Raw genomic sequence first — 23,766 nt, 5'->3', positions numbered from 1 at the left:
CAGAGAATTAAATTCTATTCTGTAGCCTTAGTAGAAGTGTAATTATGAGGCTACACCGTATTCAACTAATACAGTTGATATTTTTCTGAACCGGGTGGTTCTCGTGGATGGACAATTGTTTAGTATTATCAAAGAAAATACTGAAAATATTTATGCAGTTGAAAGATGGTATTTATTACTTAGATGATTGAAAGGATTTAGAATTTTTCTAGTTAAATTTATTTTGATAAGACGCCACACAAAAGCTAAGAAATGTGTGAAAAGACTAATTAATTAGGTCGTAGGGTGGTTGAATGGTAGTGGTAGAACACAAAAATTATTTTATTAATATAGTAATAGTCTGATTAAACTGGACGCTACGCTTTGTTACTTGTGTAGTTTCTTAGTGGTCAGTGCCTGGGCCTTCGTCTTTCTTATTTGCATTAATAATATGAATAGGAAAATAATCGCTGAAGTTTGCTTATGGCATTCAACTCTTAGTTATTTATAGATGTGCTCAGGTGCTACTGAATTTCTTTGTTAAATCGGTAAGCTGAATATAAATGGTTGGCAAATGACTTTTACGTTAAATATAGATGGGAATAAATGAAATTCGTAAATGAAAAAAGGATCTCAGCATAGTAGTGAATAAATCACTGGAGCCATTGTAGCAGTACCCTGTTGTTATTAGTAAACGTTAGTAAAATTTTAGTATATATTTGTAGACATTGATTACAAGATTAGAGAAGTAATTATATCTATGCAAATAACTATTAAATCATCACTTGGAATATATGTGTACGTTTTTGATCTTGTCTAAGAAAGTTCGACTTGCTAGAATGGTCTTAGAGGAGGGTTACTAAGATGAAGTTTGGGTGGTGGGGGTGGAAGTGTTATCTTACAAAGATAGCATATCTCGACGTATTTTCTCTATCGAACATAACGGTGCTATTGAAGTTTATAAGGTTACCTGAGGGATTAATAGAATAAAGTCGTTTGGTTTTGTGTGCTGTATTTGGAAGATAATAAAACAAGAGATCACGAGTTTAGGTTTTGGAAGAGACAGACTAGGCTTCACCTGAGACAGTTGTATTTTTGTAATAGGGTGATTAACTTATGACAGTAGTGGAAGCAAGCACTACAGGAATTAATAGGATAATCAATTATTTCCTGAAAATAAAACGTGTCAAAATTTTTATTTTTCTGGAGGCTGGTGCACCAAGACAGTTTTATTCTGATGATTTCCTGGAAAATGAAGGGTGGGTTTAAAGATTTACTTTTCTCAAGGATGTTTATGCAGGGGCAACCTTGAACGACCAAATGGTCCTGGTTTTTTTTTTGTCAGCATATTGTGATACTTGAGGTTTCACTTCAGCAGTTTTTCAACTGGTTCTTGAATTTTCATAAATTTTATTAACTACTTTCTGTCAAAGATTTTTAAAAATCAAGATTAAGTTTTAATTTTAAATTTGGAGATAGTAATGTGAAAAATATGAATTTATAGGCCTGGATAATTATTTTCAACATCTTCCATGCTTGTGCCAATTATAATGCAAATTTGTCAGTCTAGTTCCAAGAGCCCCCAAACCCTTTGACCTCCCCTCCATTTTGGGGATTTCCTTCTGATTCATTCAGAAATATTTTTTATATCTATTATATGGTTTTAGAAAACTACATACAGAGTTTCAACCATTTTGTCTAACTTTATGGGAGGAATTGAAAAACCAAGCAGATGTAGATATATGCAATAAGCTACTTTATAGGTTAATATTGAACTGATTGACCTTTGTATCCTTTATTTAGATGTGGATGGTACTATGAGCAGCAAAAGTATCATATTTTGATTTAGCAAACTTTCAGTTTCTTCTTGTATTTAAGAGTTCATTTAATGATATTTTAAATGCATTGGTCCTAAATTAATTTTGTGGTGTATTTGTTTTAACATTTATAATTTATTCAGTACATTTTTTTCTTTTAAATATTTTGAATCTGTAAATAAAATATTACCAGAATTGCAGCTGGAAAATATTGAATTTGAATTAAACATTGATTCATACTGTTTGGTGGTATATATCTAGTATGTTAGTATATAATCTTGTATTACTGTACACATATTTGCTAATACAATGACATAAGTACTTAATATTAATACAATGCTTTTTGGGTAGCCTATAGTACACTATGTTAACACTAAAGCTGTGTATTAATGATGTTCCTTGGTGGAGTCTGGAGTCTTTTATTTTTATCGTAATGACTGTACAGTGGACTTTCAGATAAAATGGGTAACATTAAACATCTACACCACAGCAACAGTTGATCAATATACATGAATTATTTGAGTGCAAGTTTGAAATGTTAATAAAAACACATAGTAAGTGAAAGAGATTTATACATAATACAAAAATATATACTTTTGATGTGGGTATATGAGCAACTTAAAACTTCATACTTTTTATTAAACATTCCCATTGAGTTTTAAACAAAATCAAGAAGGTGTGAAAAGTTTGTACTTATGTTGTATTTGATTGTTTCTGTTGTTTTTCTTTTACATTTTGGCAAAATAACTCGTTACTTCCACCAAATGTAGGGCACAAATAAAATTAGAATGACATCAGTTGGTTAACAAACCTGAGGAAAGGTAATTTATAATTTTTCCCTAGAAATGTATATCCATTTTTTAGAATCACTTGATAAGATTAGTAGCAAATGACTCATAAAATGTAGATCTTTTAACAGTCATGTCGTATACTAAACCATTTTTGATAGTACGACTCATTTCAATCCTTATTGCATCGGGTATAAAGTTTGCACAGTTTATCTCTTATCAAAACAATTTCCTCTAACAGACACAAGTATAAAGATATCAGATATGACATTCTGCTTGCTAATTCTTATTTGACTGAATAGTGGTTCACAATCTGGTTAGTAGTTTGGTTACTGAAAACCATCTATCTATTTAAATAAGAAGTTTTATTCTTATTTTTGATTGTATATAAGTGAACACACTGAAGATCATTACAAATTGTATGTTTACTGAAAATGTAAATTTGTAGGTAGTTTTTCTGAACGATAAGACACTTTGCTTTTACCCGTTAGCAATAAGCATTTATGTTGCACTGTTCAAAACAATATGATAACCTAAAGCGGGATATTATACTCTGCTTGATTAACTTTAATGATGACAATGGCATGTATAAAAACAAAATTTATCAAAATTAGCAATAAAAATGCCAAGAACTATAAGCTAGGGAAAGTATATAAAATCAACATTTAAGTATTTATTGTAAAACTAAGATTGTTATTTTTGTAGATATTTTATTAGAAAATGAAGTTTTTGTTTTGATTTTGTTTTGAATTTCACGCAAAGCTATACAAAGACTATCTGTGCTAGCCGTTCCTAATTTCCCGTTCCCGACTAGAGGGAAGGCAGCTAGTCATCACCACCCACTGCCAACACTTGGGCTACTCTTTTAGCAACAAATAGTGTGATTGACCATCACATTATAATGCCCCCACAGCTGAAAGGGCGAGCATGTTTGGTGCAATGAGGATATGAACCTGTGAACCTCAGATTACGAGCCAGTGCCTTAACCACCTGGCCATGCTGGGCCTTAGAATGAGGTGCACAATTATGTAAAAATATACATTAAAGTGTTTATTGTCAAACTAAGGTTGTTATTTTTGTAGGTATTTTATTGGAGAATGAAGTGTCTCACATTTCTCTTTATTCAGTTCTTGGTTAACCATTTTGTCATGCACAACTACTTAGAATGATTTTAGAATATGTAGTTTATCACTGAATGTTTTATTTTTGTCTGTTTTATGCATATTTCTGTACAAAAACTATAATTGGTAATTCTGTTTAGTTTCAGTCAGAGTGCAAGCACAAAAGTTGAAACACTACTTACTGTCATTTGAATGTTGACCTATCAAAGAGAAAGCATGTTATTAATAATAAGAATCAATATCTCCATTATGCTAGATTTATTTTGTCACACAGAGCAAACCTTTATCGTCATAAAAACAAAAACAAAGAACTGTTCCTAGATTTATGTCACCCCAAAAATTGACAAGTTACTGGATTTTCTGAGCAATTTGTGCAAATACACTGGTTATTGTTAAAATTGTTATTTTTATGTTCATTTAAACAGCAACACACACACACACACACACACACACACACACACACTCTGAGATATTTTATTTAGTGCTTCTTTAATATGGTATGGCTTCAAATCTGTAGTAGAATGCTAAGATTATTTAAATTCTTTCAAACAGTTAAGGAAAGCTGCAGTCTAAATCTTCCACAAAGAAATTAAATGTGGATGTGTAGGACTTAATTAATCACAAGCAAATAATTATGTAATAATCAACATTTATGTGCCTGTGATTGACTTCTAGTGGTGTGTGTTTATTGTGCATATAATAAATTTTTATTTATATTATTTAAATAAAGAAAAAAGTACATTATATTTAGCTTATGCTGTTTTTATTGTATTATTAAAGCACTGGCTCAACTACTATGAGTTCCTGTGGAAAAAAGTAGCACAAACAGCTGTAAGCAGGTACCATCTGCCAACTTTTACACTGCAAGAGAGTCTAAAACTTAAACATAATGTTATCTGTGTGTATACATGTACTGTTTTTACATCTACACCCTCATTTAAGTGTTGAGAAGTTATCAGGTAAACAAAACATTACTTTGAATACTATAATTTTCAAATATAAAATAATATGAAAGTGTTAAAGTTTTGTATTGATGTTTACATTATACTACTGCCAGGAATATCCCTTGTGTAGTTAATTATACACTAAGCTTTTATGTATTTCATTCCTTGTAAATTTTGGATTATAAAAACAACTTGCAACCCTACTGGTTTCTAAGTTGTAATAGTCCACAGTTCTCAACACTGAATAGACATTGATTTTTATGTATTTCATTCCTTGTAAATTTTGGATTATGAAAACAACTTGCAACCCTACTGGTTTCTAAGTTGTAATAGTCCACAGTTCTCAACACTGAATAGACATTGATTTTTATGTATTTCATTCCTTGTAAATTTTGGAGTATGAAAACAACTTGCAACCCTACTGGTTTCTAAGTTGTAATAGTCCACAGTTCTCAACACTGAATAGACATTAATTTTTTTCTATGCATGCAAAATCAATTTCCAGTTAATAACATAAAGCAGCAAAAATCTGTCAGTAATATTATCTTAATAATTCTACTGTATGTTGATCTTAGTAAGTATTAGTAATAAGTGCATCTCTTCTAAGATCCAAAATAAAAATTATTATTGATTATTCTATAGACTTTTAATAAAATTGTTTCATGCACTAAATTTTCTGTAATTGAAGAGGATATCTTTAACTGAATTTTTTGTACAAATAATGCTTTATTAAAACTTTGAAATTTAAACTGTATGAACTTCTTTTATTATTAAACTTTAATTATGACTAACTTCAGATGTGACATCTTCATAGACTTGAACATTAATTGTGAATCAAAAAACATACATTATATCTAGGATTAATAACAATAAAGTTTCTTTTTTTGTTTGCTTTTCCTTAAATAACACTACAGTGATCACAAAATACTACAGTCTAGTATGTAATTAACATAAGGCTGTTTGAAACTGTTTTTTCTTTCTTTTCTCAAGTGATACTACTACCATGGCCACAATGGGCTGGCAACAAACGCCACCTGCTGGTTATGGTCCCCACCATCAAGCTCCACAACAACATCTATCTGTAGTGACTACTGTTTGGGGAGTGACCACAAGCACTCAGAGTGGACCATTGGCACACAATTCGTATACAGGTACTAATACATCCATGGCACAAGTTCCATATGGTCAAAGTCAGCATGCTTTCCCTGGCAGTAATCCAACAGGCATGTCTTCAAAGGTTTATCCTCCTCAGGGCATGACTGGAAGACCAGCTGCTCAAGGATATAATGGGTAAATAAATTAATCCTATATTTTAAAAAAAATGTAAGCACATGTCTTGGAAACTTAAAATAGGAGTATTTTTTACTTAAGTATTCCATGACCAAAGGTTTCAAGAGTGTATATCAACTTTTTGTATGTTTGTGTTTATTTTATATATTATAATAAACTGCAAGATATTATTCTCTGAGTGTATTCATTTATTTCTTAAAGTGAACACATTGCATGTACTAAATAAAAAGCTAAATAGGCATCTATCCTTTACTGTTTTGGATAATTTGCTCCTGAAAATAAAGTATGCATCTTAAGAGAGATCAGTTTATTAAATACAACTTTCTGCTTTTGCTTACTTTATAAGTACATGTATTACTTTATCATTATAGTGGAAATACTTTTCAACAATGGTAAGTAAACTTATGTCTATGAAAAGCTGTTTTTGTAATTTCAAATATATGTAAAATGAAAGCACTGAGATCATATTGCTTTAATGAATTGCTTAAAATCAGATACATTCATTAGGTAGGGACAAATAAAATGATTAATCCAAGCATTATGTATGAATAACACAAATAAATAACAGAGTGAATTCTAGAATTCTCCTTACTTATACTTTAACTGCATGTCACATTGTGTAGTTGGATCCAATTTACTGCAACAAAACAAGTTTCGTAGGTTGGGAGAATTTGAGTTAAATAAACCTGTTTCTCTTAGTCCTTCAAGTTAAGGTGATGCCATTTGTTTGTTTTCCCTTTCATTTTACATTTTGTTTACTGGGTTTGGTCTACCCAGTGACTTTATTGCTCTGTATCTGACCTTGAGTATGAATTGTGATGTCAGGAAAATGGATACTGAAAAGAATTAACAAGTAAAACAGGGTGGAGCACCTTTTTTGTAGGTGTGACTGGAAAAAGTGGTGTGTGCCTTAACAGTGGTATTGATAGTTTTTAATCTGTCATATACACAATTATAGTACAAGATCTATATTCAACTACTCTTTGTATGTAGTTTGTTGATGTTAACCAACATTTACTTGTTTGACTGTATAATGTTGTCATTTGGAAAAAGGAATTAATTTGCAAGTCAATGATAGTAATTAGGTTTAATCTGTTGACACCATGTTAGGACTGATCTTGTAATGATAATATTCTATTTGCATTTATTTTAACCACAAGCATATTTTTATGTTAAGATTTAAAAACATTCTCCTTAGAAATTTCAGTTTCATTATAGTTGCTAAGAAAAAAATCTATTTAGACTCATTTTTACAATTTATTTGTTGAGATTATTTGAGAAAGAAAAAATGTTATATTTTAATATCTCAAAGTATAATTTAAAACTTACAAGTTCACTTGCACCAAAAAGATGTCAGTGAAGATATAATTTTCATGAATATATGTATTTAACATTTAGTTTGGTTGATAACTTGGTGAGTGTTGCTGAGTTTTTCACAGACAATGCATTTGAAAACTTGTCTGAAGTGACCTTTCATTGTCATGTTATTGGATAATGCTACTTTAATTTTACAGTTATGTTCATATACACAATACAGAAGTAACTTGTTTATCTCTTTAATGATAGGTATTGTAAATACTAACAGCTTTATGTTTTACACATAAGCATGTGTGTGTTTCTGTATATTGTCTAGAATATACAAGTTTTTATTAAAACGATGGTGTTTGAGAAATTCATGTCAATCTCACTATCAGTGTTTTTCATTAGTTATGACCTGACATCAACCTCTATGGGAGGATCAATGATGGTTCCTGGTAATGGACCCTCTGGAGACTATCAGAACCCTTCAGGTGCTCTCAATGCAGCAGCCCTCGTAGCAAGAGCAGCAGCAGCTGCTACTGCTACAGCTACAGCAACTGCTAGTGTTGTGGCATTCCAGGAGCAACAACAGGAAGCAGTAATGGGTAATCAGTTTAATAGTCAGGTATGTTATTTTTAATTTCCCTGTTAAATTAGGTTGTCAATACAGTATTCATTTAACTTGTTTTTAAAAGTATTTTAAGAAAAAAAAAGGGTGCCCAAAAAAATCTCAGATCAATTATTTCTTAGTTCATTACAAAAAGTGATGACCTGTATAACATTCACATGAAGATGACCTAAGGAGGTTGAAACATTGTTCTGTACTTTATTTTAATTAAAGTTTTAGTATCCATACAAACTATCCTGAGAATACAACATTCACATCTTGTTGTTAAGATGGATAACCATTAAAAACCACTGTCAATTATTTCACGCCTTGCAACTGAAATGGATAACCATTACAAACCACCACTTCAGCTATTTTGCACCTTATTACCAACATGGATGATTAACACAACAGTCACACAAGTTAATTTACACCTTGTTATTAACTGTGTGGTCAGTGTAGCAAGAGGAAAAATAAGTGAATTTCAGAATTCATTATAATTATTTTCATTTCATTCTTCTGAAGTAACAGAATATATTTTTTTTAGAATTGAAAGAAATTATTCTGGTCTGCTAATATGTTTACATACCCATTTAATTTCATGTGTTTTAATATGTGATTATGTTTATGTTTTCAAAAATTAAAATAAACATTTAATAGATAGTGTATAACAGTGAGGTAGTATATGTGTTTTTATTGGATATTTAGTCAGTTTTATTTAGTATGAACATTCATTACTTGTTTAAATTAAAATATAATAATTTTTATTTGTGATTTAAATTACTTTTATCAGTTGCCTAGTGTGAAAGAGCAGCACCAATATCGGGACAGTTATGGAGCTCAACATTTACCACATGGCTTGGGGCAGGTAGAGAACCACATGAACAACCCTATGGCAGGGACTATGACGTCTATGGATGCTTCATTGGGCATTATGAATAACCCTATGATGAATTCTGCCAATTCAATGAACCGATATAACTCTGAGAATGTCATGAACGGACCCGTGACTATGAATGTTCAGATGAACAAAGCTGGTATGCAAGTTCTATCACGTATGGGAAGTGGAGGTACAGCCATGTACCAGGGGCCTCCAGTGGGAATGAGTCCACAACCAAGAAGTCGTGTAACTCCATATCCAAGTCCTGCCCAGTATTTAGCAGAGAAACGACAGTCACAGTACAGCAATACTATGATTTCACAGTATAGTTCTAACATGCCACCCTATGGAGCTAGTACTCAGCAGTCATATAGTCCTTCACAGGTGGGGTTTGTTTGCTGTGTGCTATATGCCTTGAATCAAACATAAAAGGTTTAGATTTTTCATATCTGCTTATGGATTAAAATTATTTGTTGAATCAAACATTTTTTTTCTGTTTTTAATAGTTTTATAAACAAGTATTTAACCTCGTTTGACAGCTATTTAACAAATGCATTTTTAAAACAGTATAGGTTTTAATAACATTGATATAGAGCAAGTAAAGCAATATTATTTACTACATAAAAGTTGTTAAATATTTCTGAAAAGAGTCTGTTTGACATCTTCAACTTCAAAAGGCACAAGATAACCATTTCATAAAATTTAGTTAACTTACATAAAATGCATATATGTTTCTCACTAAAACACAACTTAATTTGTTAATATTGCTATCTTTAAAACCTTTTAATGGAAAGAACCATCATAAAATTTACTTTATTAAGAATGTTTTTTTTCAGAGGGAGGGTCATACTGTATTATTTCTTTTCCATAGACAACCAGTACTTTGGTTTTAATTTTGAGGTTTTTTCAATTATTATTAAATATACTTGTTTTTATCAGGAATATAATGTAATGTTGAAACCTTACTAAAATGGGTTGTGTTTACCATTTAATTACTGTACTGAATTTTAACCTATTTTAAATAAAATCTTTAGCTACATTCAAAATAATCTTTGTCATTTTATATTTCAACTCATTAAACTGCATTTCATTGCTTTATATTTATGTAATCATGTATGAATCAGCTACAGATTTGAAGATATAGTCATCCAGCTTGATGAAAGAAATTTCATAGTTACTTAGACTTGTGTTCATTCATGAGAAATCAAATTTAAGTTGTTCGGTAATGGTTATTTTTAGTATAGGGGGCAGAATTGTTGATTGTTAATTCTTATGTATAACTGATTTTTATAGCTGTTTTAATTTTATACTGATTGTTATTCCAGTGCAAGAAGATATTTGTTTAGGTAAAACTTGTTTAATCTTGAAGGAGCTTATTTGGACCTGAATAAAAATATTTATATTAAAGCATGTGATTCATATTAGTACTGGTACTAACAATTTTAGTTTCCAAAAATTATTTAAAAAATCTTCACCTGGACTACAGCATGAAGTGATCTATCTGCAATATTGTAATGTCAAATACTATTATTATAACATTTCTGTAGATGAAAAACAAAGTGCATTTGAAATGATATAAAAGCGAAGTTTCATTTCTGTGTTAAAGACAATCATAAGATCTAATTTGAACCACTTAACAAAATACATATAATATTTTGTAACTGTTATATTTGATTATCTGTTTCTGCTATAGTATTCAATAGGTCAGTCTACCCAATTTGGCAAGCAACCACATCAGTATCCTTCATCTTTAACGCAGCCCATCTCTTCCATGGCTTATCCACCTCATCAAACAATGCGACCATCCATGAGACCACAAGGACCTTCCTATATGGCACAACAAGGCCAGTATTATCCATCAGGTCAAGTGAATGGTACAACACCACAACTCCAACATGAACAACCATACAATGGAAATACGTATGTTAATCCTCCAAACTATCAGGTTTGTAAATATTGAGACACATTTCCTGAAGTGCATATTTGTCATTAAAGAATTGGATATATCAAATTGTTAGATACGTTTGTAAGATTAAGTAGTTGCAAAAGATAAAACTAAACTAAGAACTATGGATTGTGAAATTATAAAATTAAGTTATTATATAATAGCACTTGAAGTTAGGGACAGAGTACATCATTCATAACCTAAATATATTCAAATAGAAAATTATTTATAAACAAACATTTCACAGTTATCTAGAATGTAACTGAATTTTGTATTACAACCAATATCTATGTGGGACTATCAGTATTTACTTAAGTGTGTATAGCTTATACTGCTTGATGGCTCTAAAAATCTAGACAATTATGGGTATCTAAGTTAGAAAATAAATCTTTTGAAGAAGAAAATCCAGCATCACTTGGAAGTTAATGAATTTCTAGTACAAGTAAATGGACCTGTACAATAGGTTTTTACCAAATAATGTTCACTTTCTTACCTGAAAACCCAGGGTAGATCATCGTAGTATGTTTAGATGTAAGACTGCCATATCAAGTGATTTGAAAGAGAGAACATAATAACTCGTGTGATTAATGACACAAGACAAAATATGAATGGTGCTCAAATTTTTTCCTAAATTATATCTGAAAGCAGGATGTTACTATTTTGAACTCATTTGAGAGGTATGGCATAATCATGTATTCTCTACTTATGTAGGTTTTGGACAATATACAAAGTTAAATTGTAGGATGTTAGCCGCTAAAGATTTTCAAAACATGATACACTAGAGTTTAGATGGTACCACAAATAACAGTGGCATTAGTATACAGTATTGACCAGGTTATTTAAGATAAATAAACATAAAACTTACTGAAGTTATGCTCTGAAGGAACAGTAGAACAACTCTGCCACATTATAGATAGTTGACAAAAATGTAGAGTTCCAACTGAAGAATGTAATAATCAAAACTTGCATTAAAGAAGATAGAGACAAGTGACTACACATATGGTAGTTTACAGTAATGGTGGGTGAACTTGTATTTGTCTGAAAAGAAATATTAGTAGAGCCCATTGTTAAGAAAATAAAACAACAATATCCAATAATTATAACTTATCATTCCTAAAACACTTTCAAGGGTCCTTTAAAGCAAAATAACTGCTATTACAGATCCATATAAATTGTAGATTTAAAAATATGAAATATCAGTAACCTCATATGAAAATTATAATGACTTAAACCAGATACTACCCAGTACAGAATTAAAACAGATAATGCATATACCAGATACAGGATCTGAAAGTAACAAGAATAAGTGTGCAGATATCCACGTTACTTTTACTAAATTACTCTGTACAATTTAGAAAAATGCCTTAAGTGGGGTCTCAGTGTGCAGTAAAAGTAAAAAGGGGAAGAAAACAATAACAACAGAATATTTCCAGTTTTCATACTCACCTGAGCTTCTAAGTATTATTTTCTACATTTAGTGATTTTTTTTAAATAATATTTTCTATTTTGTTAAAAAACAACATGAATATGATTTAGTACTTTGGTGTAAAGTTTTAACAAAGTGTATGTGTTTTACTGCACATAAATTTAAAGTTGAAGAAATATCCAAAGACTGTCAAAACCTAAGTCAGAGCTTAAATGTGTGAATAAACACCCTGTATCTCGTATTTAATTCAGTGTAAGAAGTCACTGAGACGTTGCATGTTAAATTGATTTCATAGCAGCTTTTTTATTTTGTATTACTTTAAATATGTGTAATATAAAAATACATGAATATGTTAACAGTTTATCTAAAAGTAGTCTGTTTCAGCCAATTTTAATTTGTAATATATCTAACTTAGCTTTCATTTTAAAGGCTAGAAAGAGCTGCCACTACTGAGAAGCCTGTTACCAGTAACAACCCATATTTAAAATTTTTTTGAATCCATTTGTTAGATCTTAAAGTTGATATATCTTTTCTTTTTTTTTTTTACTTTTAATACAGAAGAGTACAAGTTAGACATTACTTTTGTATAGTATACAGAAATATACATATAGTAAACCTTCAGTGGTTATAAGTGTTAATTTAAAAAAAAATCAAGCAAACAATATGTTTTTATGATTTTCAGTGGCATTTCTTGATTAAAAACAATAGTTGTTTGAACTTTTGATAGAGGAGTTTTAGTTACCAACAGCCATCAGTCCCAGGAAACCCTACCCCACCTCTTACACCAGCTTCAGGACTGACCCCATACATTGCTTCCAGTCATGGTGATGTAAAGCCTATGGTGCATCAAGGAAGTTAGTATTTTTTAAAATCACTACTGTATATTCATAAGTCAATAAGAACAAGACTTTTATTTTATAAATGTTGATTAGAAAATATACAAGTTGTGACCAATATTCAGCATGATGAAGTTGTACTTATGAAATGTTCATAAAAGTGATTGTAATTTTATAGTATTCAAAGCTGCTATGAGATTTTATAGAATGTATTAGAGATAGAAATAAATTTTTGTATACAAACATTTTAGATTGTATAACAAAACCGAGTTTAAATAGAAAATATAAGCATTAAGAAAGTAAAAGTATCCATACATTTTTCTAATCAGTTTTTTGTATGTGTCCACTGTTTCATTCACATTCTTAACAAAAGTTCCATTCACTGTAGCTTGAAATATTTTGTTATGTACTGAATATTCTTCAGATGGCTTACACTCTATAAGCTATGAACTTATATGCACAAGATTCTTATTAATATGTACTTACTTCACGTATACTGTTGTCTTTATTCCAAAGGTTGGTAGTCATCTATTGTTAGATATTTTCATCATATTCAGTTATGTTTTACACTTGTATTAAATCATCCATCCACATTTTTCATGGCTATCCTTTCTCACTCTTGCCTCTAACTATGTTAACCTATTTAGTAAAACTATTATATTTTTAAATAAAAATAATATATGTATAAATTACCTGAGATGTATATAAGGGATGCTTTCTGCATTTGCAGAAATATTTCCCATTCACAGTTTCTGAAACTTGCATATTGGATATATGATTCCAAAGAGACATTGTTGGGTTACATGTTTCCAAGCAGCTATTTATATAAACATGTTATATATAAATTTTTAGGTGGATATAGTGCAAGAATATCTTGTAATCAAAAGTTTTTACTTCTCCATCAGACCTGCAGAAACATATGTTGAAACAAATATAACCTAACAGTCTTGAAAATGATTAAGAACATCTTACCATTTGAATTCCTCATGAAATGGCTGGAAAATCCATATTTCTTTCCATAGTTGAAGTTAGACACTTTGTTCTCATTATCTTTTATACGTTTTGTTTTTCCGATATCCCCTCAATTAAATTTGAGCCATGTGCAGAAGCATCACAGTTTAAACATCTTAATCTGGTTCTTGAATTAATGAACTAATCACAACCCAGCTTTCACACCCAAAAACCACCAATGGACAGATGCAGCATGCTAGAATTTCCTTCTTAGTACATATATTTAACATTTTACTGTCAAGATGCAATTTAAACATGTGTACTAAGAAGAAATACTGTTAGTACAGAGTGTTTTTCTATTACTTCAATTCTTCTTTTTATCTCTTCCAAGCATCTTCCTTCCTCAGTTTTATGAGTTCTAAAGTATTTTGTCCTTTCCTTGCTCACTATTTTTCCTCTGCATAAATAACTCAATGCTTTCCAAGATGTTTTCCAATTGTAGGAATTTTTAACCTTTTTTGCATTTAGTGTTACTTGATAGTTTTAACATGTACTGTTGAGATAGTTCATCATATCTGTAATTATTTACATTCTGCAATAATTATCTGTTAATCTCGTGTATATGGTTTATTAAAATAAATTATAAAAATATTTTGTTCTATTTAAAGATTAACCCAGAAAATACACTATTTTATAGAAGATGCTGAGCTAAGACTGACTTTTCCCGTCAGAGATGGAACTATTTTGCCTCCTTTTCGGTTGGAACACAATCTGGCTGTCAGCAATCATTTCTTCCAATTAAAGCCCTCAATACATCAAACTTTAGTGATGCGTTCAGACTTAGAGTTGCAATTAAAGTGCTTTCATCATGAAGACAGGCAGATGAACACTAACTGGCCTACCTCAGTACAGGTGTCAGTCAATGCTGTACCTATCACTATTGACAGAGGTGAAACTAAAACATCTCATAGACCTCTTTATCTAAAAGAAGTGTGTCATCCAGGACGAAACACTATTCAGATCACTGTGACGGCTTGCTGTTGTGTAAGTAAGCTTTTGTTTAGCAGTTTCAACTTTGTTTTGCAGATTGTTCCACTATCATAACTAAATTGAGCTTATATCTTTAAAAAAAACTTCATAATTTCTGTGATAGTTAAGCAAGATCTGTAAAAGTAAATATTGTTGTCTTTTGTTATTTCACATCATTTGTCTAATTGTATCTCAACTTTCTACACATTATTAATATTTGATTTAAATACTGGAAGATATTAAGTAATGAAGTACTTGTGCATATACCTATATGTATGTATAATATGTACTTGCATGTAAACAAAATAACAATGCAACACCCAATGTAGGAACACAACTGTTGATTGGACTTTGCTATATTGTTGTATACTTTTCTAGTCAAAGCTACTCTTAATACTTTAAAGTTATGTTTCTTATAGCCAGTTAAAATATAACTTTTGAAACTAATTTAAGGTTGAAAATTTGTTAGAATATTGTAATTGCCTTAAGCACTGTCCATTGGACTGTTATTGTGGTGCACATTTAGCTTTATGATTTTATCAGTTTTTAAGAAAAATGTTAAATTAACAAAAAATGTTCCAGAGGAACTGAATATTGCACTAAAAATAACATAAATAAATTCTGTTTTTTAACCCATATGTTTCACCCATTGAAATAACAGTTTTTAAAACATCACACTTACATAGATGTAACATGTTTATACCTCATTGGTAAAGCTACCTGACTGTGATACTATTAAAAATAATTATTTCTACAATTATTTCAATAAACCACTTCACTTTATTGTGACAAATAGGTCACATTTGTGAATTCTCCTTACATTCTGTATTTGTTATGACTTGTTTTATACCTTTCTCATAAATGTTTCTTGAAAGCTCTTGGGTTCTATCTTACACTCAACAATATAAGGCAGATATGAGAGATAACAGCTCGTTGTCCTCACAGTGGTGTATTGGTGTAGGATTCCTCCCCCCTCTTGTGTGTGTGTGTGTAGCTGGAATGCTCTTCCCTCACAATTTCAAACAAATAATAAAAAAAACGATCTTGCAAATCTCTAACTTCATGAAGTTTTTCCCACCCTTAGAAGAAAAAGAATAATTAACCCTTTTGCCTAAGTTGTAGGAAAAAGATCTTATTTTACAAAATGCAAGAGAAAATGTGTAGTTCTGTTAGTGTTCATCACAAAAGTTCCAACCAACTTGTGGTAAGAGTTTATACTTCTCTCACTTATATTTTTGTAGTTATTATATCATTATCAACTGACTTAGGAACTCAACAAAACAAAATGAATATTTGTCTGGACTGTGAAATTCCAATGTGAATCTCCTGAAATTTCTACATATAATCTTTTCACACTTATTTCCTTTGTTTATTTTCTGTTAGCAGCTGAAGAAGAAACCTTTAAAAATTAAAGCAATTAATTGCAACTTGTGGCATTAGTCTGTTTACATGAAACTGTACTTTGACATCATCTATAACAATATTCTTAGAATTTTCCCAGAATTGAAAACAGTGTAGGGTTTATAGGCTTGTTTGTAGTACAGTGATTGTCTAAAGTACAATATAAGAGTGATAGAATATTTATGATGTAGCTTTGTACAATAAACTTGTTCAGTATTTGAATGTAAGTTATCATCCCAGGATGGTTAGGATTTTTCAGAATAGGTGTAAAAATATATAAGAGCTTATGAATATCCTGTATGAGGCAGATGTGAAACTTGCTCTATTCACTGTGGTAGTTAGTTATTCTTACACCTCTGAAACCAGCAGTTTGATAACAAATCTCTCAGTAAGGAATAAACCTATTGTAGGAAAAACTGCTGAAAAAACAAGATAGGAATTAACAGTGGTGTCAGATTTCTTATCATTCTTTTGTATAAGCTTTAAAAAAAAGGGAAAAATGAATAATTTATTAAATTTTAAGCTAAAAGTTTTGAAGAATTATTTGGAAACAATCCTATATATGGTGCTCTAATTACATTCAATTAATCATCAAATAATCACTATAAATTCAGTGCATAATATTTTCAGGCAGGATTACATTCATTAGTGCCATCAATGGAATATATCCTGTTTTAATTCTTAAAAATAAATTTGAAGGTACAAAAGTATGTAAATATTAGTTCATTTAGTAGTTCAGTATTAGGACTGTGTGAGTTTAATACCATTGAGATTTAAGTTGTTATAATTTTGTTTCATTTTTCAGTCTCATTTATTCCTTTTGCAACTTGTCCACCGACCAACAGTAAAGTCTGTTCTTCAAGGTTTGCTGCGTAAACGTCTTCTTCCTGCAGAACACTGTGTATCCAAAATCAAAAGAAACTTTAACAGTGTAGCTACAACTAGTGGTGATGGTGTGGAACAAACAGCCATCAAAGTCTCCTTGAAATGTCCAATCACATTCAAGAAAATAAATCTTCCTGCTAGAGGGGAAGAGTGCAAACATATACAGGTTAGTTGTTTAAGATCCAATAAACTTAACAAAACATTCAGCCACCTCTTTCATGTAGCTCCAGCTTGTTGCTTTTAAGGAACTTCACCCTTTTATGATTTTTGTTTCCTTTTGTAAATGAGTATATTAAAGAGGTTTTTACATAGGTTTTTCCCTGTATGCCACTTGCTTGAATACAAACAGCCCCACGAACAATAAAATAACTTGAGATTCATATTATAAAAGTTTTTCTCAACCGAGTTTGACTTCTAAGTGTAAACAGTAAAAGTTTGGGAAAGCTTAAATGAGAAATGCTTTATGGATAATTTAAATGAATATTTCATTATCTCAGTGTTACTTTTTGTTCTCACTATGTAAATTTTAATAAATTATGCAATAAGTGATTTTGTCTACATTGTAATCATTTAGAAAAAAAGATTGTATTAAAATAAATCCTATAAAATTGTTTTTCTAGTGCTTTGACTTACAGTCCTATCTACAGCTGAATAGTGAAAGAGAATCCTGGAGATGCCCTGTATGCAGGTAAGTTGTAGATGCTTTCACTTTCTTTATTCTAATTTTTAAAACTACAAAAATGAAATATGTATTTGTATCTATACACAAGAGACAAAGGTAACTTTCACAATTCTCTAATGCTTTTTACTGTTTTTATTTAAACTTGCAAGGTTAACTGGGTTGAAAAGGGTTAACTGTTTTAACCAGCACAACTGTATTATCAGCAATAATTACCTTAATACATTTTTTGCAGCAGTTTTTAATTATTGTTATTTGCTCAACTGGAATATAAAATACCATACTTGTCCAAATAAAATACACATTCAATTTTGAAAACTTAAATTGAAGATGTTTTTTTGACACATCAGTTGTACAAAATGTATTGAATAGTTTTTAATTACACTAAACAAATAGAAACATATTAAATAATTTTGAAAATCTTTCACTGAAATGTTTTAGTATTGATGTTACCAAATTTATTTAAAAGTTTATATACGGTAATATACTAAGCTAATCAATCATTTTCATATAAATCTTCATCATTGCTGCCATAGGTTTAACTGGATTTTCTTCCTTGATTTCCACAGCATGCCATCATTCATCCAATTAATTTTACAAATTTTTTTTAAACCTTTAATGATTTATGGTGACAGATTATAGTAAAAGAGCTAACAGAATTGAACCTGTGCAAAAATGTGTATCCAATTTTTTCAGTTGGTATTTAGGAGAAGAAAGTGAGCACTACATTTAGGACAGTATGGTAATCTGTATGTGCATTATTGTATACCTGTTTCATTAATGTTTCACTTTTTTATTCCAGTTTCTTTCATTTGTGTAAAAATTTTACTTATGGTCAAAGTATAATATAATAAATTTGTTCTTTTTATCAATTAAAAATTTATTGTGTTATCTGTTTTGTATCTTCCTTTTTTATAGTATAAAGTGATAAATTAACCAAATGTACACGGGTTCTGCTGGGTTAGATCAATCCCATGTAGGACAAGTAATGTTGACTATAATTCTTTATCTCAGAATGGCTGGGATGGGTATTAACACTTTTATTCATAAGGACAGAACAACTTTCCGACCTTCCTAGGTCATCTTCAGGTTAAGGTTCTCCTCATTAATAAAAGTGTTAATTCCTTTACCAGCTGTTCTGAGATACGTTTTTATTTCAAGTGGGTTTCTCATGATTAAGAATGACTATAATTCTGTATTTACTGGGTGTATCTGTACGAAATGTGGCCAGCTTTTAGTGAAATGTGCAGGCCTGTTTTATATACTCATAAGCTTAAAATAAATAATAACTGATATTTCATGGATTTAAAAATAAGTTGTCAATTCTGAAGGACAGTATGATTTAAAAAATGAGGGGTGTTGATTAGAGAGGATTATGGTTCATGTGTGTGATATATCCTTTAGAACCTGAAACTAATTTTTTAAAATTACTTTCCTTGGAATTCGAAGCTTCATTTAAAGGGTGTTAAACTAAAAATTTTAGGCAAACTGTACACAAAAAATAAGATAATGCTCCAAAGGAATCTGTACTTGAGATATGTCTATAAATTGATGACACGGGCTAATATGTTGAAAAAATGTGAATAAAAATATTATTGTCCATATAGTTTGCACATTGCATTTACATATCTTCTAGAACTTTTGAAATACATATCAAGTTTTTTTCAGTATTCCTGTACGTTGTATATCTGATATTTGCCTCCTCTACCATGGACTGTTACTAAATCAACAGTGTAGGGTAAAATGAAGAGTTGATACTCTGACATAAAATACATAATACCGTGTTAAATGTCACTCTGTAAAAGTTGTAGCATGTACACTTTTATCCCAACACATGGGCATGGAATTTAAGTACAAATACAGTGAATGTATAGAAAACTCAATCAAACCAGTAACACACATTCTAGTAAAATTTTCTATACAATATGAAAGTATAGCCTTATTGCATTTTATTTACTTGGCAAATAAAAGAATAAAATGAGAAAGAAAAATAAACATGTAAATAAATAAGAAAGGTATCTGAATTCAAGAATAAATATGCTTTATATTCATCATAAAATCTGGTACATGAAAATACAGTGAAATTTAACCTGAAATCATGGTGGTGACTGACAAGTTGACTTTGTGTGCTGAATTGCATTATGTACAATATATTAATTCAGTGCAAAAAAGTAAATATATTTGATTGGTCAAAGCAAGGTAAAATTTACTGCAGGATAATCTATATTTTTTTACATCCTAACAATTCAGAAAATGTAAAATAGGTAACAGTCTATGTTCTCCTGTTTACCTTAGTAAAACAGCAGTGCTAGAGAAACTAGAGGTCGACCAATACATGTGGGCTGTCTTGAATAATCTAAGCAAGTCAGAAGTTGAGGAAATTACAATAGATGCTTTAGCATCATGGAAACCTGTTTCTATCAAACCAGTTAAAGAAGAACATGAACAAGGTAAAAAAACAACAAAAAAACTAAAACTTTTTTTTTATGTATATACAGCTAACATATCTTAAAATTCAATATAATGTAAATATTTGTTTATTTAATATTAAAGTGTACCAGTGATTGAACCAGTACTGGCACTTCTTTTTGTATGCTTAAAACAGATATTTCTTAGAGATTAAACAAAATTATGCATTATTGGAGGAAACAAAAATTGACTGGTACTTAAAAAGTCATTTGAAAGCAAATAAAATTACTATCATTTGCTGACTGGCTACATCTGATGTAATTTACATTATAAATGATCCTTCTTCTGTTTTATTATATGTTTAAGGAAATAAGGTTTAATATGACTTTGGAACTTGCAAGTTCTCAAAATTACTCTCATTTTGCTGGTACATGATTTGCTTCCAAAGGAGAAATATCCCATGGTTCTATTTTTTCCAATTAAGTAGCACACAAGAGGTGAGAATCATTGAACATCCTTTTGCTTTAGCTGTATGTTTATTATAAAACTTGTTAGTTCTACTGTATATTATGTGTATATTTCTATGTTACCTTGTGATAAAAATACTCCAGTGTTTTGGATCTTTTCATTTTGGTTTTTTAAAAGATGCATGTGGTGGACATAAATGGTTTAAAGCCATGTCACCAGGAAGCATGACCTTACCCACCAGTAACAGCTGGGAAGTGGGTCAAGCAATGTCACCATACTCTGCTGTGGTTCAACCTGACATGAACTGTGAGTCTCATTTTGTATTTTTTATTATAATAAAATATGTGTATTGTAATTCTTTTATACTGGTTGCTTATCATCAAAATACATTATTTACATAATTAAAAACAGTGAAAGAAAAAGTAGGCATTTTTGTTGCAGAGAGTTTGAGTTTTCGTTAACTAATCTAGTCATGATCTTTTGTTAACGTAAGTATTTTCTCATAAATATTTTTGTTTGCTCTAACAGTTTAGAGCAACTCAAGAGAAAAGTTTCTTAAAGTATAGAAATGGAAATAAGTTACAAGAACCATGTAATAAATATGTTTATAGGCTTATATGAAGTAAAAATTGTGAGATTTTACATATTTTAAGTTAAAAATGTTAATTCTGAAGGACAGTAACATTTTGAAAAAAGTGATCTTGGCTAGATAGGATCATGATGTGTGATACACCTTTTAGAAGCCAAAACTAATTTTTAAAAATTACTTTTAAAGTGTGTTAAGCTATGGGTATAGAAAAACTGTATTTGTTTTCATGTGTGTGGAACTAATCTTGTGAGAACTTAATTTGGTGCTAAGGGGCCAGAAGTGGGGATTAAATGAGTGGAAATTTATATATAAATAAAACAATTAACTGTACCTTAAAGTAGTTCCTTTTATTAGGAATGAAGTGATCTGGTAAGTTATCGTAACGTGTTCTATTTGACATTTCATAAAATGGCTGCTAATATGTACTGCTAAAATTTGAAAGTTTCTAATTTTAAAGTATAGGCATTCATTAAATGACAGGTGAAGTTCAGTTAAACAGCAAAATAATTATATTTTGATTTTCAACAATGATTTTAGTTTTCAAAAATGTTCATTGTATTCCTAATTATATAGTTGAAATGCAGTATTTTAATGGGTTTGAAATAGGTTTAAGAAAGTGCTACAACACAGCTAAACCTGGCAGGCATTTAGTTAAACTGTGTATTAGTGTTTATTTGATAATCAAAATTAGCTGTTCACACAATGATGATATTTTATGTTTGATAACTTTACTTCCATCATTCATTATTATTAAACATCAACAGAGAGAGTTTTGTAAGTTATTTTTACATCAACTCGTGACCATTGTACACGGTCTTAATTCTACATAAAAGTGTCAAAAATACATATTTCTTGTGAAGAAAATAAGCAATGAATAACTGAAGTGGGGTATGAATGATACGTCAGGATTTATTAAATGTATAACAAATAAGATTTTCATATATTTCACAACAACATTAAATATTAATTTAGAGAAAAATATGTAAACTTCCAGAAATGTATATATACATATATGTATGTATGTATAGAGGTAACTATAACAAATATAAAGGTGGATGGTAAAATATAATAAACTGAAATCTGGCTTCTATTTCTCGTGGATTGCTTGTCAAGAGCTAAAACATCACAAATATATGTTTATAAAAATGCTTGCAAAGAGCAGTAAAATTATACAATCATTCAATTACAATTAAGTTTACTTTATTCTATTTTAGTCTGCTAACACTGCTATCCTGTGCCTGTACTGTTATGTAGCAATGATGCAAGTGTCATCCCTACTATCTTGTTTTGATTGTTTGAAGAAATGATATTAACCATCACTGCATTTATTTACGTTTTTGAAAATTTTTCTTTCTTCCTTTACTTGTAAGAACAGGATTAACTTGGTGATGGTTAACTCGCAAACAGCCAATGGAACTGGTTCTAATGTTTAGCCTGTTATCATCAAGAGACATGCTTTTGTCAGTTAATATTACATTCTTGATTATGAATATTCATACCAGTTATAAAATAATGTTTAAAATTTTTTTGATAAATTTTGGCTGCAAGCACAACGTTTATAGCATAACCTTATTTGGATAATTGATCAATCAGCCATTCATATTAAGAAATGTAACAAATGTAAATTAAACATTTTTGATAGTATATTTATTTATTACTTGTAAGACCTTATGAGGAGTATTATAGAAGTATCTAAAAATATATCAACCACACATGACATGTCTTATCTACCCAGTACAAACAATAATATATCAACCACACATTATCTCTTGTATCCACCAAGTACAAACAGTAACGTTAGCCACAAATTATCTGTCATATCCACCTAGTACAAACAATAATATGTCAACCACACATTACCTGCTATATCCAGTACTAGTACAACAAAAATATGTAATTTAAATTCTAATGCTTCCTGAAATGTTAGATCATGCAGGGTAGACGTTTGATAAATGTTTTATCATATGTCCAAGATGTGGCACCTAAGCAAGTAAACTATTTACATTTAACTTTAACTGCCTCACCAGTTTTACAGCAAATAAAAAACCTTTGAAACTAGAAAAGCTTTTGGAGAATACAACCCATACCCCACAATGCTTTGAACTTTTGCAGTAATGAGTCTAAACTAAACATCAACAGTTCTTCACACTTAAACAATTCAGATCCGTGTGCCGATTTCTTTTATCTACTTCAATTTGTTCTCAAGTTTTGACCCTTTAGCTATTATAGAGAAAGTGCTTGACCCTCTGTGTGACCTTGACCTACACTCACAGAAAGTCAAGTGGTTGATTCTTGGAAGACAATCAAGCTCTGTACGAATTTCAATGAAAATCGGATGAAAACTGAAAAAAAAATACTCTTGCTGTCAGTTGTGGTAACAAATCTGTTGCAGTGTACTTCATGTAACTAATACTCATCACTCT

At 30.2% G+C, this 23,766-nt stretch overlaps 1 protein-coding gene across 19 annotated transcripts in view; it reads left to right on the top strand.

The window, feature by feature from the left end:
* LOC143252643 (zinc finger MIZ domain-containing protein 1-like) overlaps window positions 1–23,766 on the top strand; it is a 211,316-nt gene that overhangs the window by 172,110 nt on the left and 15,440 nt on the right. For 8 of the 19 annotated variants that reach the window (XM_076505101.1, XM_076505108.1, XM_076505100.1 and 5 more), the window contains 10 exons: window positions 5,640–5,939; window positions 7,647–7,863; window positions 8,639–9,109; window positions 10,419–10,670; window positions 12,824–12,950; window positions 14,581–14,927; window positions 17,119–17,364; window positions 17,819–17,886; window positions 20,173–20,327; window positions 20,932–21,060. In XM_076505101.1, coding sequence (XP_076361216.1) covers window positions 5,653–5,939; window positions 7,647–7,863; window positions 8,639–9,109; window positions 10,419–10,670; window positions 12,824–12,950; window positions 14,581–14,927; window positions 17,119–17,364; window positions 17,819–17,886; window positions 20,173–20,327; window positions 20,932–21,060 — 2,299 coding nt within the window. In that variant the 5' untranslated portion in view covers window positions 5,640–5,652. Of the gene's footprint in view, window positions 1–3,346; window positions 3,601–4,485; window positions 4,665–5,639; window positions 5,940–7,646; window positions 7,864–8,638; window positions 9,110–10,418; window positions 10,671–12,823; window positions 12,951–14,580; window positions 14,928–17,118; window positions 17,365–17,818; window positions 17,887–20,172; window positions 20,328–20,931; window positions 21,061–23,766 lie in introns of those variants that run through there. The other 11 variants (XM_076505095.1, XM_076505097.1, XM_076505098.1 and 8 more) reach the window with 4 other exon arrangements.

Source organism: Tachypleus tridentatus, chromosome 6 (assembly GCF_004210375.1).
Source record: "Tachypleus tridentatus isolate NWPU-2018 chromosome 6, ASM421037v1, whole genome shotgun sequence".
In the NCBI taxonomy this organism is placed as follows: domain Eukaryota; kingdom Metazoa; phylum Arthropoda; class Merostomata; order Xiphosura; family Limulidae; genus Tachypleus; species Tachypleus tridentatus.
This window is presented reverse-complemented; position numbering and strand designations above follow the sequence as displayed.